General features: G+C 42.5%; 1 protein-coding gene across 1 annotated transcript in view; it reads left to right on the forward strand.

Moving 5' to 3' along the window:
- Nucleotides 1-14,789, forward strand: part of BUB1 (BUB1 mitotic checkpoint serine/threonine kinase) — a 44,294-nt gene that overhangs the window by 24,769 nt on the left and 4,736 nt on the right. The window contains exons 12-19 of the mRNA XM_073336764.2: nucleotides 1,276-1,371; nucleotides 2,536-2,626; nucleotides 3,030-3,111; nucleotides 4,764-4,944; nucleotides 6,435-6,522; nucleotides 8,646-8,884; nucleotides 9,404-9,544; nucleotides 13,433-13,548. Coding sequence (XP_073192865.2) covers nucleotides 1,276-1,371; nucleotides 2,536-2,626; nucleotides 3,030-3,111; nucleotides 4,764-4,944; nucleotides 6,435-6,522; nucleotides 8,646-8,884; nucleotides 9,404-9,544; nucleotides 13,433-13,548 — 1,034 coding nt within the window. The remainder of the gene's footprint in view (nucleotides 1-1,275; nucleotides 1,372-2,535; nucleotides 2,627-3,029; nucleotides 3,112-4,763; nucleotides 4,945-6,434; nucleotides 6,523-8,645; nucleotides 8,885-9,403; nucleotides 9,545-13,432; nucleotides 13,549-14,789) is intronic.

Raw genomic sequence — 14,789 nt, forward strand, 5'->3', positions numbered from 1 at the left:
ACAACATGATGTGTCCCGTTTTAATGTTTTGTGTTGGGGGATGGTACAAAGCTCTCCACTTACTGAGCAGCCTAAGTACTGAAAGAAATGCCCATGGTCTTAATAGAATCTTTCTCTGGATCTAAATTACTGTTGTTATCCTGCTGTGGTTCTGTCTGAAGCAAAGCCTGAGATCCTTTTTGTCTAATGCTGTTGCCAAGCAGTTTCTGTTTCCAAGTCAAGAGGAACTATAACAGACTGGTATAGTGGAGAGCTAAGGAATGGACAATTTAGTTGTGTAAATGGTCACCTTTGGTCTTCAGCAGCTCCTTGTGATAAAACTGGACAACAGCAAGTGTGCCTCCATTTTTATCAATCTCTGGTGGAGCATTGGCTGTCTAGCTCACTTCTTGGTCCTTTGTCACAACCTCAGCGCTCTGGCTGGGTTGTTGGTAGTCCTGTCCCCTTTCAGGGTGCTAAAAGGTCCAGCGCCTCAGGAGGCCAGCCTTCGTAGCTAGGCCATGCAGCTCTTGGTCACTGAGTATGGTTCACTTACTCAAGGTCTTAATAAACCCTCTTGTTGGGTTTAATAGGGGAACCAAGTCCTATCCACTTACTAGGTTTCAGGCCAGGCCCCTATATAAAGCAGTTGGTACTAATCTCCCAATTCTTTGCTGTTTCTCTGGCCTGCTTCCTTCTATGTTCATACTATAGACTATTCTTCTGGTTCACCCCTATGGTCCTCTCCTTCCAGACATTAAATATAAATATTTATAATCAGTAAACAAGGAAATACAGAAATACTGATCAGCCTATTGTCATACGTAGAGCAATACAATCCTGATCCCACTGTATCCCTTTGAAAACTTACTTGTCACCAGTTTTTGTCTTTCAATATTAAAGCATCTTAACCACTGACCAAAAAACTGACTGCAGTTTAATTCAAATTGTATATATCTCAGAGAAATGAAAATTGTTCATTGGCTCGAAATGTCTTAATCTCTTCAGGTATTGGAGGGATCCACTAGGAAATAAAACTATTAACTATACTTTAAGCCTCATTGAAACACTAGGTAACTTCATGGTACTCAATAAGATATAAAAGTCCACTCTTGTTTCCATTATTTGTTGTTTTGTTCAACACCTGCTGAAGGTGTTTAAATACAGAGTCCAGAAAGACAGTCCAATGATTAGTGCTCTCTTTCTTACCTTTGACGTTTGTCCATAATGAAAAATCCTATAACTTTTGAAAGGTGCTTCTGCAGCTGTTTTGACATGTTTATTTTCTCTTGTTAGGATTTTTAATGGACATGTTTCAGACACCTATCCTGCCTGAAATGTCTTCTCTTCAAGAAAATGAGGAGAAATTTGAGGCCTATTGTAGAAAAAGTGGTATGTATTTTATCCACAATCACACTGCAACCCAAAATAAATGTTTGTGCCCTATTTAGTTTTGGTGCGGGAGGAGAGCAGTCCTTTGGCTATGCATGGGAAATGGAAGAAGCTTAATCCCGAAGAATTTCATATCATGAATCTGATTTACTGGAAGGCTCTAAATTCTTGTGCAAAGGATTAGGAAAAGTATAAGCACACTTATGTTGCCTACGAAATGCTGTAGAAGAGTGTGCATTAAATTGGGTTTAAATAATTTGTTGCTTCTTTGTAACTATTTCTCTGGCACTTGAAACACAATTCCAGAAAAGATCTAGTTAATACTCTGTTTGATCTGCAAAATTTCAGCCTGAAGAAAGGTCTGCCTCACCCTAACTTTTCCTTCTCTTGTTACTCTGAAGTTTGTGTGCAGGTCAGTTTAGCATTTTTGTGTTGGGTCGGGGAGGGACCGCATTTAGACTATGATGTGTATAGTGTTCTTTGCCAAATGTTAGTATCCTAACTGCACGCCTTCATTAATTATACAGTTAACCTGGCAATTTAGCTGTAGCACAATGCATTGGCATGCTGAGATTGGAATGGAGACTGATTTCCTCCAGTCCTGTACTTCTGAGCCAGCGTGCTCTCAATTCCTAGTAGGGTTTCAGTTCTCTGCACAATAAGCCCGGTTATGGCTTTGGAGTGGAAGAAGCTCCATTAATAAACTCCTGTAGTCTTTAGTATAGCAAAAACTAAACTGATTTGTTCCACTGGGTGAAAACTCTGAGGATGCTTCAGGTAGATGGCTGAGATGTGAAGAGGCAGGACCATGTGGCCTTTAATTTTTCTTCCTTCCCACCTCAACCCCTTGCTGATCCTGTTAGCTTGCCCTTTCTTAGAGCAGACAGGGATTTTCTTTAGAACCTATCAGGTCTGTCCCTTACAGCTGTCTCAGGCTGAGAGAGACGCTCTTTTGCTCCATCCCCACCCTGGGACTGAGAATAGTCTTCTGCCTAAAGGATGCGTATGTAATATGCTACTGGAACATGCGTTATGCTGGAGTAGCTAGCATTTCCATTCCCTTCAGTTCTCTGATTGTGTAGGGATGAGGATGTAGCCATTTATTATGTTGCTTTTTAGGTAAAGCTGAAACAATATTGACTTAATTCTTTCTTTGTTTTCTAGAGCCTGGTAAAAGCATGAAAGCTAATGCAACTGCCCCTGTTGTGTCTGCTTTTTCCGTTTTTGAAGATGAGAATGAAAAAGAAAACAATAGGTAAAGAGAAGCTAGTCACAAATTGAATCTCTTGTCTCCGGCATACCATGCGGGGTCAGTAGTGCCATTCCATTTAGTCCTGCTATGACTGCATTAGCACTATCGGTCTGTTTAGATCTTCAATTTAGGAAGTGTACAGAGGAAATAAGGTTCCCAAAGATTGGGAAAATGCCACATGAGAAGGCCTTGGCTGCTTCTCCATGAAATGGCTGAAGTCTTCTTGAACATAGTTACTGTGATCATGGTTCTTGTGTGGCTTGCCTGGTAAGTGTGAGCAGCTTACTTTCTGAGACCATGACAGGTATGCAGACCAATTTTCTAGAAAGCTAATACCAGCTCTGGCCTCTTAACTTTTGTGTAGGTTATTCTGCTAAAACGACTTCTAAACAGCAGTTTCTGTTAGGTTCCCACAGCAAAAAAACAAGCTTGCCCGGGTCAGAGCCTTTGGAGAACATCCCTTACTCAGATGTGCTGAGCAATCAAAAGTAAGTGTTATGCTTATTTTTAGCAAAGCTTAGCCTAGTAGAGTAATGTGGAATTGGAGGGCATTGAAGTGGTTGTCTTTAGTGCTAACCTGTAGTGATCTGCAATTCTATTCCAGCATTGCAAAATTGCTAATCTGTATCTGCACAAAGAATCCCTGGCATATTAAATTTTGTCTCCTAGAAATTTCATAGGCAAGTCACTGGACATCTGCAAAACCTTGAAGCCCTGGGGTATGTTTCCGGGAGTGTGACTTCCCCATCCCATAAACACAACGTCCTTCTACTGAAATGTTTTTATAAATGGGAAAACTATGGTAACACATGGCCCAGATGTTGCATTTAGTGGAATTAAATGTTGCCAGTTCAAATGTCACATGGCTGGAAATGTGAATTGGAGGCCAAAGGATCCCAAAATCAGGTCCTTGTCCACTGTTGCTAGTGTCTGACATAAGCCCTCCTGATTTATGTTAGTCATTGAAGCCCTGCTTTGACTTTTAAAGTATTTTTCTGGCCTTAGGAACTGCCTACAAAAATGACTAGAGGCATGGAAATCTCACTGAGAGAATGAGAAGATTAAGACTTCTCGGTTTAAAAAAGAGATCATTAAGGTGCTTAGTGGAATTCAAAAGAGGGGGTAACAATTATGCAGATAATGTGAATATCCACAGCTGCATTTGCTAGGATAACGAAAGGAAATAAACCTCATGCTTCTGGGTATAAGCTATCCACTGACAGATTTCTTCCTAACCCACCTGGGCAGCTTGTTCCCTAAATGTCTACAACAATCTTTCTTGTACCTTCCTGTGAAGGTTGTGGTCTGGCCACTGTCAGAATACTGGATTAGATAAACCAGTGACCTGATAGTAGAGATAGCTCTTGTGTTCTCAGAGCTAATCCACTAGCTTTGGCGGGGACACTGCTGGGCTGAATCTGCCTATGTGGGACCTATGACAGAGGAGCTTATTGATCAGAATTCTGGGTGCATGGACATTTTCCCTATATAGGTCTCATAATTGTCATAGCTCCAATCTGCTGCCTTTGCACCCTCAGTAGCAGCTCATTGCACAGCTCTGCCTTGAGCTTCTAGGGTGGGCTGCTGACCTTCAGGGATTCTTGGCAGCTTTTCTCTGCTCCTCTCTCCTTTCTTCTCTCTTTCCCCTTCCTTCTTCCCCAGCAGTCCCCAAGACCAACAAAATTAATCTGAGGAGAGAAGTTGTCCCTGGAAGAACTGAGTTTCACTCCTCTGAGTGGTCGGGAGCTGAGCATGGGTCTGCACGTGAATATAATGTGCATCTGTGTGGGTGGGGAGGTGGAAGAGGGTGCTTCAGTACTACAATGACTAGAGTAGTCGGGGGCTGTAGTGCCTTACTAGTCCTGCTCCTTGGCCTCTGGGCTGGGTTAAGCTTTGGAATTTGGCAAAGTCCAAGTGTTCAGAGGTGGCCACGGTGGCTTATTTTTGCTAGCAATGGGGAGACTGTATTTCTGCCTGGAGAAGGTCGGACCAGAATACATTGGTTCTCTCATTTGTGTCAACATGTTGAGGGTCTCGATGACTGTTGGCTGGAAAAGCATTGTGAGGTCCTGCATGAACTGCAGGTATCACAGACTTGTCGCTAGCTCCTTGGTGAACACTGCTTGATTCTTCTGTGTAGGAAGGAACTCGGACAACAGAGTTCTTGATGGATGACTCCACTGTGTGGGCTCTGCACTGTAATAACAAAACACTGGCGCCCAGTCCCAACAGCACAAGAGACTTTGCACGAGCCACACAGCTTGCTTCAACCCCCTTTGGCTACCTGTCAGCGCACTCGTGGCAAGCCATGGAGGACAAAGGTAAAGGATTACGTTATAAAACGATGTGTATTTGATTCACCTCTGCTTTACACCGGCCCTGTGCCAGCTTCACTTCCCAGATCTCAGCAGCTACTTGGAGTTCATGACCCGCAACATTACAGTATGTGGGTGCTAATTAATTTCAGGAAAAAGAGTAGCAGGGAGAATGAGCCTACATAGCAGCAAAGCTCCTCTGGGAGTTGTAATTTGGTGGGGGAGAGAAGGTAGCAGTTTCCCATTCTGCAAGGATTCCCTGATGAGCAGTTCCTAAAAACCTCCTAAACTACTGTTTCCTGAAAACTCCCTTCAATAGGAGTCAAATCTTAAGTTCCTTGCTTGTCTGTTTCTCCTTCATGGTTGCTTCCATACTTTTTCTCTTGTGTGGAATGCCCTCCCTCAAACCCTAACGCTGCCACACCTTCCAAATCCCTCCTTAAGAACGGCTCCTACCATAGTGCTGACAGAGCACTGGCAACTGACTGGGCAGGCAGGGACCTGAGCCTGTTGCCACTGATTGTAGGTCTCATTAACGAAACATAGCTGTACCTACTAATTGTACACACAGCCATTCTAAAGGAAATACAAGCTTGTATTACTGCTGCCCCTTCCCCACGTGTCTTTCCACTCTGTTCTGTCTTTGTCTTTAAACTGAATTGAAGGTTCTTTGGGTCAAGAACTCTGTCCAAACAATAAGTGAGAGCATGTCCGTAACATAAGGGTAAAACATTTCGAAATGCAGCTGAGATTGCCCAAAGAATCCTGTTTGTACCCCTGTCCAAATGCCAGCTTCCATGTTCCCTCAATATTGGCTTTTAGATGTAGTTTTGGGGTCAAGAAACCTGTAGAGGGGATCTAAAAACATCTCTCAGCAGGATATTAACATCTGTTGTGTCGAGTGCTGAAAAACGTTTGCAAGTAACGTTCTGTGCTAAATAATATAGAAGAAGCGTTCCTCTCACTTTTTAACGTTTGGAATGAAGAAAACTTAAACCCATGGACTTGTACTTGTTACTGCAAGAGCAGAAGCAGAACACTTTTCAAAATGGGTTCAGTGCCTATTTAAAAAGCTTCTCTGATTCAGTGTGCAGTCAACATTCTGGGACTCTGATGCTGTCCACAGCAACGTTTTTCAATTAAATGTTTAACAGTGACTTCTAGTGCACGTAGGCCATAATCGTCAATCCTGGACAGCTAAAGTTAGTCATGTAAATGAATGACTTGAATTTTAGAGGTGCTTTTTGCTCAGAACTCATGGAAGTCTAGAGGAAAACCATTGGGTTGGGAGTTCTCACTACTTTGTTGAATGGGTTAATATGTTCCAGTACTTCTGTTCCAAAATTCACTAAAATCTCCAGTGAACTTCTTGCTAGCTAGTCACACAATCCATAGCAAATGTTTGTGCTGAGATATACTGGATTTTATTGTAATCACTTATAGTTCACAAACTGCTCTTTAGCAGTGGGACAAACTTGTCATGCACTTTTATTCAGAAAATGCAGTCCACAACAATGATGGTAAGATGGTTCTGGATTCTTCTGAGGAGCAGTACATGGAGGCATCCAATACCAGGAAGCTAAGGTACAGTACGACTTGTTCAGATGTTTGAGATTTCAAATGCCTAAATGAAGACTTCTTGAATGATAGCAGATTCGGCACCTCTTCCACAGTTAATGGATACCTGCTGTTTCATAGATGCGTTTTTCTACATGCTCTAGAATCCACATGCTTACTCAGATTGTCTCAAAATTTTGCTGTGCCTCATGAAGGGTCTGGGTAGGATTAGCTAAGCTTAGGGTTAGAGAGATAAAGCTCCCCGAAAATCATGTTATCAAAATCCTGTGCTCACAATATTTTTTTTTGCGCACACCTGTGGCTCAAACTGTCACTCTAATCCTTCCCAAATTAATATTGCCTGCTTTGAATTGATCTAAGTTAGTGCACAGTACCCACTGCCCTTTGGGAAAGAAATATTTCAGAAATTATGGGGGTAAAGTTGGGGACTGTAACATGGGTTGACCCAAACTGACCTGCCAAAGAGTGAAATGCATTTGTTCAGCAAGACATCCGAGTAACTGAAGGTACGTCTACACTGCAAAAAAAAAAAAAAACCTCACGGTGCCAAGTCTCTGAGCCTGGGTCATTTGAGGTAAGGGAAAGGATTAATTAAGGACCTGCTGAAAGGGTCCTGAAGGAAGCAACAGGAGAAGATTCTAGAACTGCTGTGAGCAATAGTCACACAGGTCTATTGTAAGACCTTTGAGCATGGGAAAAAGTTTGGGTTGGAAAGCCAGAGCCAGAAGGCTGAGGGCTTGGGAGAGCAGACTCCATGGGAGTAGAAAAGACTCCAGCCAGGAAGGGCTGAGAGTAGCCTGCCAAGGCCAGGAAGAGATCCAGAGACCAGGCTCAAGGCGGAGAAGAGACAAGCCCCAGGGCTGAGCATTATTTTGTGTTTTAGGCCAATAAATTAGGCCCTGGGAAGAAGGGGTATTAATGGACAAAAATAAAGCCTTTGTGGAGTTGGGAGACAGAGGCAGGGCTGCTGCAGAGCTATACCTGGCCAGAGGGTACTGTAGGACAGGCACACCCATTGAAAGATCAAGTATGTCTTTGCTCGGAGTCCTGTAGCTCTCAGAGGTGCACAAGGGTGTCTTCTTGCAATGGGGATTGTCGGTAACCTGTAGGCATATTCAGTAATGTTCTCCAGGTGTTGGTGAGAGGTGAGTGAAGGCAGTGTCTCAGAGGAATTCTCAAGTTAAGGGTGGTATCATTTAGCAAGTTGGGAGTGAATTGTGTCGTGGGGTGACTTGGGCTAGGCTCAGTGTTTGAGTGTAGGCCAGGTGCAGGTCATTCCTCTCTGCTGTACCTGAAATAAACCAAAGTTTTGCCTTGACAAAGAAGGTGCTGGACACTGGGAGGGGAGCACTGAAGGTCAGTGTTCTGTATCATTTGTAAATGTTGGGTGCTTGTTAGTATGTGTTGTGATGGGGCATTGCTCAAAGAAGGTAGTGAAGGTTGCATTACAGAGGTAGCATGTATATACTTTAACTTTATTTCCTGGGTTTTCAGATATTTGACTTTAGCTACTCTCCACATTCTGGAAGGACATGAGGCAGCACTACGCAAATTTCAATTCTATATTAAAGCCCTTTTGGGTAGTTAATTAGGGCTTCCACACAACGCTAGTATCCCAAATAGCTACATGGGGAACCCTGTGGATGGCAGAGGAGCCTCTTGCAAAAGCTCTTGCTTTTTTTCTCTTTCAGTATGAATATGCTGTCCTTCACTGTCTGGGAATTTGTCTGGGATTGTCCATGCATCTGGATAAGTGATGCTTGCTTGTTTTAAATGGAAATAGATAATCTGGACCACAACTCTGCAGCAAGGGATGGAATCTGTGGCTGGGGAATCAGAGTACATGGGGGCCCTACCCGTTGGGAAAGTTCTCCTGAACCCTAGGCATTAAAGTAGTTGACTCAAGCCCTGAAGCGTGAGGATGTGTTTCACATACATTTTTTCAAGAACATACAAAAATGCAGTGAGATTAATTTAAAGGAATACAGATACATGCCATTATTGACATTGGGGCAAAAGAATGCAAACATAAGTTTATTGTTTTAAATGTTTTTATCTTTTTTGGGACATAGGGAGGGCCAGTTCATTATTGGCAAGTAACTTAATGTTTTTTGTATTTAAATATGTAGCCCAGTGTTGGAGCAGAGCCCAGAACAAGGATATCTGTCAGGAAATGCACCCTCTGCAGCTGCTTCTCTAGTGTTAAACCAGCAACTAGCTACTGAGAAGGCTGTGTTGGAGACTTTGCAAGCAGCCAGGGGATATTCAGATGAGGAGATGGTGTTAACTGCATGTAAAGAGTCAGTCAGTACTCCACAGGTTCCCGTGTGTGCAGAGGACAGGACATACCAGAATGTTAAAGCTCCAGGTACTAAGGGTCAACAGTATCATTCCTCTGTTAAAGCTGGGATTTAGGTAGCTGTATATACTTAGTATTTCCTTCCAATGCGCAGTGGTCTGAAGCAAGCAACTATGAATCTATGAAACGTCTTGCAATTTCTCTAAAAAGTGTTCCTTATGAGTAATGATCCAACAGCATGTGGAGGGATAAGGCTGCATATTTCCTGCATCTTGTGAGGTGCTGAGTGCCCTCAACTCCACTGAATTTGTTGGAACCTGAGGATTCTCTCAGCTCCTCTGTCAGATCAGGTCCAAAGGTTTGGCTTTATTAATGCCTGTGTCTTCAGGTAACAATAGCTTTTATATTCCTTTTATTAAACTGTTTCACCCACTCAGCTAAATCTTGGATCATCAAAACCAAGACATACATAAGGGTTCATGGTAGGATAACCTGTCATTCATGCTTATCACTAGATTGTAGACTTGTGTTCCTCTATTTACTCACATTTTACATACAGCCTACAAATTCTCTCTCCCTTCCATGAAGTCATTGTTGAAAACCCTTGGGACGAGGGCTTAATTCGCAAACTTCTATCAAGGCTACCTAAACCACTGAGTACCTACTCTAATACTTTTGAATGGAAATCCAGTCTTCCCACTGTCAAACTGAAGACTGAACTTACACTGGGTAAGAACCGCCATTTTGACACATTGATTGCACTCTGTCTGAAAATTGCTTTAGATACACTGGGCAGTAAAAAAATAAATTCTTTTACATTTATTCAGAAAACCTTCCAAAAATGGCTCCCAGATTGTTTAAAGAACTTAGGGTTCAACAGTGGACCCATTTAAAAATTGCTGTATTTGGATATTATCAGCCTCTCTGTCTCTGAGAGGGAACCAATAAAGTACTTGACATGGAATTCTGAGGCTTGTATGGAACAACAATAATCCTATTTCAACAGAGATGTTGTATGTTATAGTAATTACAGCATACCTGCATGACTTAAATGTTAGTGTTCCCACTAATGGGATACACTTTAGTGTCTGACTACTCACATGCAGTTGTAGGCAAGCAGCAGACACCACCAGTTTGGTTAACCTAATATACCCTCTCTACACACCTGCTCATCATTTGAAAGCTTATGATGTCTACTTTAAGAAGAGGTCTGATGTGGAGCTGTCAAATGGTGCTGTTACCATAGAAGTAGGGATAAACAATGACACCAATATGTTAAAATGACCACTTTGAAATATTTGCATTTGTTTCTGTTAGTTTACTGACTATATATAATTTCAAGACTTAAAATTGGATTTCTTTGTGGCCTCAAAACATCACAATAACAATCTAAATGGTAACAACAAATCTGATAATAAATTTGTTTAGGTATCATTGAAATGTAATAGCACTGGTGACGTTTCTAGTCAACTTCATTATCTTGTTCATTGTTATGATCTCTGTCAAGAATGCTTGGGTTACCACAGTGTTCATTGCCTTAGCATGTACGCATTTCTGTGCAGGGAGGATGATTCTGACTACAGACACAGTTGATTGTGCAGTGGCCCCTACTGGTACAGGAACAAATAAGGTCTTATAGAAGCTGTGATACAGCATGGCCAGAGGGCAGCAGGAGAGTGTTAGAAGGGAGCCTTATTCCCTGTAGAGGGAAGAAAGTTTGCAGATTAATTAAAGCACCTGAAGTCAGTCACCTGATAAAACCCCCCTGCTTCAATTAGACAAGGGAAGGAGTTGAGGCAGAGTGGATTGGTGTTGGAGCAGTTTGGAGGAGCTGAAGCAGAGTGGATTGGTGTTGGAGCAGAGAAGTGCTGCGGTGGGTTAAGAAGACCAAGGCCCTAGGTAAAGGGACACCTGATTTGTGCAGAGGGAGGGCAGGAAGCCCCACAAGCTGAAGGGCAGGAGAGGGAAGTAGCCCAGGGGAAGGAACTGCTAGTTCAAGCAGTTTACCGCTATCCCTAGGGCTCCTGGGCTGGGACTCGGAGTAGAGGGTGGGCCCGGGTCCCTTGCTCTCCACTCCTCTGCTCTAGGACACTAGTGGGGCAGTTAATACCCCAGTTCAGGGCGAGAAACGGTGCCCTGAACCCTCCCCAAGAAGAGAGAGCGCGAGACCCATCAAAGGAGTGCTGGCAATTTGCCACAAAGCTCAGATGCTTTTGGGTCTGGAAGAATACAGGAAGTATTTGTCATCCACACTTTTCCATCTGTATTGCAATGGTGATCCAATATCAGGTTTACCTATCCAAATCTTTGTTTTCCAAGATGCTCTTTTGACATGCTGTTCAAAACCATCCTTGCATAGTGGAAGTTTGGCCACTGACTTGTCCTTGTTGGTGGGTAGGTTGCGGTGCAAGCAATTCAGGTCTCTGTGGTTCTCCTTTTCTTTCTGAGTCTGATCATACAGCACTGTTACCAACTTCCTTGCTGCAGAAATTGCAGCTTGTCCATCACTCCCAGTTTGTCAAGATCTCTGAAGTGGTAAGCTCCCTTTGTTTTGACAGCATTATTAAACAGATTTTTTTCCCTAGACCCTATTAATGAGTGTATAGCAGGAACTATGTTGCAGAAGTCATGAGTGAGTGCGTCCCAAATTGCATGCATAGGTATGAAGCGATGCTTGTTAACTGTGCTGCTAATTTGTTCTCTGTATGTTCCATTTTTGGAAAGTAGTGAACAGTGAGGACCAAAATCTGTATCAGGTGACCTAATTATTATGGTATCTTTGATACCAAGAGACCCAAAAGCCATATTGAGGCACACAGCATGCAGAAGCATCCTTGTATCCGTTTCATCTTGAGTACTGTACAAATCTTGAGCTTCTTCAATTCCTGTTCTGGAGATGGACTTTGCTGCTTCACCACTAAAAAAGCCTCCAGCAAGAAGGAGTGTTTCTGTTTGGGTGTGCTCCTACACTCTGTTGTCTTTTGAGCCATATATTCACAGAAGAATTTTACAGGTGATTGCTTGTTGGATGCCATGTTTAGAAATTTTTTTCCATGAAGGTACAGAGCATTTCTTGCGTCCAACCTTAAATCCTGTCCGGCACTGACTTTCTGTGGTTTTCATGCCCCTCCCCCCCACAGCCCCTTTTGCTCCTTTCTGCCCCCACTGTGGCCCCAAGACAGAAGAAACTCTGTCGCTGTGCCATGGCCCTGGGCCACAGTGGGGAGTGAGAGCGGGCGGTGGGGCTTTCCCTGCCACCCCATGGCTTCTTCCCGGAGAGGTTGGGGGTCACTGGAGCATCCCCCGCCCAGGAGCTTCCAACAGGGTCAGCGCCCCGGGGAGGCCTTCAGCCAGCAGTAGCAGATTTTTTCCAGGGGCCCCTAGTTGGCCGGGGCATGGACTCCAGTCGGCCCAGTGGCTAATCCACCACTGATCTAATGTATGACATTTGCCTCCAGCCATCATTTGTATGGCAGTCCTGGCACCTCTGATGTACACTGTAGTTTCTTTGTTGCATGCTCTTAGTTCATGGATTTTTTCAGCTTGAGCTTCCAGCTGAGGGCCTAATTCAGCTTTGTTCTCATTGTTCCGTCAGCATCATCAGTGGTTTGAGCATTGGCCTACTAAACCCAGGGTTGTGAGTTCAATCCTTGAGGGGGCCATTTAGGGATCTGGGGCAAAAATTGAGGATTGGTCCTGCTTTGAGCAGGGGGTTGGACTAGATGACTTCCTGAGGTATCTTCCAACCCTGATAGTCTATGATTCTATATATACTAATGATATACATATTTTGAACTATGCAGTACAATTTGCTGCGACTGGTACACAACCTTCAATGCCAGACTGATCTTGTTAGCAAACTTAAGCTGAAAATATGGATAACTATTATAATCACTAGTGAGATACTTCAACAATTAAGACTATGCCATGAGAAAATATTTCATGTTGGTATATTGCAAAATGCTGCTATTTGCCATTTTTTGCCACGTTCTAAACAGCTGCATCATTTCGGGGATGGGGGGGAATACTTGCCCATGCAAAACCAGTAAAAAAAATCTCTTAATACATTGTCATTTGGTAGCTTTGACCAATAAAACACCATCTTAAGGTGTTGAAATTAAGCAGTAAAAACTGTGGTCATAGTCACATTGCAGTATTTCTGGAACTGCAAACAATGAAACTAATTTTGGATACCATTGTTTCATCTCGTTTACAGCACTTCTTGACAGCTTCACAGCACACCACCTGTAAACATACATAAAATAAGCTTGCAAATGATATATGATGTGGATTTGTGTAGACTGGATACACTAAACTCCAAAATTACTGTCTTTTTTGGAGAAAATTGCCACACACCTCCTAGAAAGCATTATTGTAATTGCAATATGAGGGTGCCATGGAGCTTCTGAGGTTTTAAACTTATTTAATACCTGTTTGTTACACAGCACCGAGACCAACAGTAAAGGTGTTTATAATGCACCAAAGCAATAACGTGCAGTGCTGCTGTAACGTGCTTGGCCAGTTCATTCTATCTAGAAAGCTTTGCTGAAGAGGAAGTTTTGTAAATAGAACTCATTAATCTATTGTATCTTTCATCTCCTTCCTAAACTGCCAAAGGTTCTAAATCATTCCATGTGGATTGCTTACTTGGAGAAGGGGCTTTTGCTCATGTCTATCAGGCTTCTGTCCTGGATACAAATAACCCTAAAAATAACCAGAAAGTAATATTAAAGGTAAGTGGCTTTGGTTCTGAATAGCTTGTCATATAACTTTTAGAGCTGGTTTCGCTGAGGTCCCTTAGTAATTCAACCAATAGTCTGAGATGTGTAACTAAGTGGATTCCTTAAAGTGCCTAACCTCTAAGGCAGTGGTTCTCAACCAGGGGTACACGTACCGCTCAGGGTACGCAGAGGTCTTCCGGTCATCAACTCATCTAGATATTTGCCTAGTTTTACAACGGTCACTAGTGAAGTCAGTACAAACTAAAATTTCATATAAATGACTTGTTTATACTGCTCTATATACTATACACTGAAATGTAAATACAAAATTTATATTCCAATTGGTTTATTTTATAAATATATGATAAAAATGGAAAGTCGCAAATGTTCAGTAATAGTGTGCTGTGACACTTTTTTGTATTTTTAAGCAAGTAGTTTTTAAGTGAGGTGAAACTTGGGGGGGTACACAAGACAAATCAGACTCCTGAAAGGGTACAGTAATCTGCAAAGTTGGAGAACAACTGCTCTAAATGAACTTTGTCTGGCTTCAGTTTCCAGTCATTGGTTCCTGTTATGCCTTTCACAGCGAAGTTAAAGAGCCCTCCAATACCTGGTATTTTTTCCCTGTGAATATACTTAGGTGCTAATCAAGTCAGCTCTCAATCTTTTTGATAAGCGAAAACGATTGAGTTCCTATAATTCACTGTAAGGCAGCCTTTTTCCAGCCCTTGAATATTGGTTTTTTTGTTTGTTTGTTTGGCTCTTCTCTGCACCCTCTACTTCAAAGAATGAGAAAAGCAAGTTTTTAAATGTGATTTTTTTTTTTAACCTGATAGTGGTTTCAGTACATAGATTCCTTGGTTCTAGTACTTAATGCGAAGTGGAAATTGGGTTTCCAGTGTTGAACTAGCCTCCTCTATGGCTATTTGTCATAAATTGTCACTGTAAGCAAGATGTGTACTGCCTGCAGTAGGCTTAAATGACAATTTTAGTCTTATTTTAAATAAAAGACAATCTATATAGAAATAAGAGCTTCTAACCACATGAGCAATCATATTGCTGTGAACTGAATGGTTCGAGCACTTTTCAAGATCTGTCATAGAGTTCAAGGCCAGAAAGTTCCAGATCAACTAGTCTGACATGCTGTATATCACAGGCCACCAACACCACCAGGCAGAGAATGGAAGGACTAAGGTGCAGCAAGACCCTGCCATGGCAGGGAATTAAATGAGAGATACCCGTAATATTAAATT

Source organism: Lepidochelys kempii, chromosome 3, assembly GCF_965140285.1.
Source record: "Lepidochelys kempii isolate rLepKem1 chromosome 3, rLepKem1.hap1, whole genome shotgun sequence".
NCBI classification, from domain to species: domain Eukaryota; kingdom Metazoa; phylum Chordata; order Testudines; family Cheloniidae; genus Lepidochelys; species Lepidochelys kempii.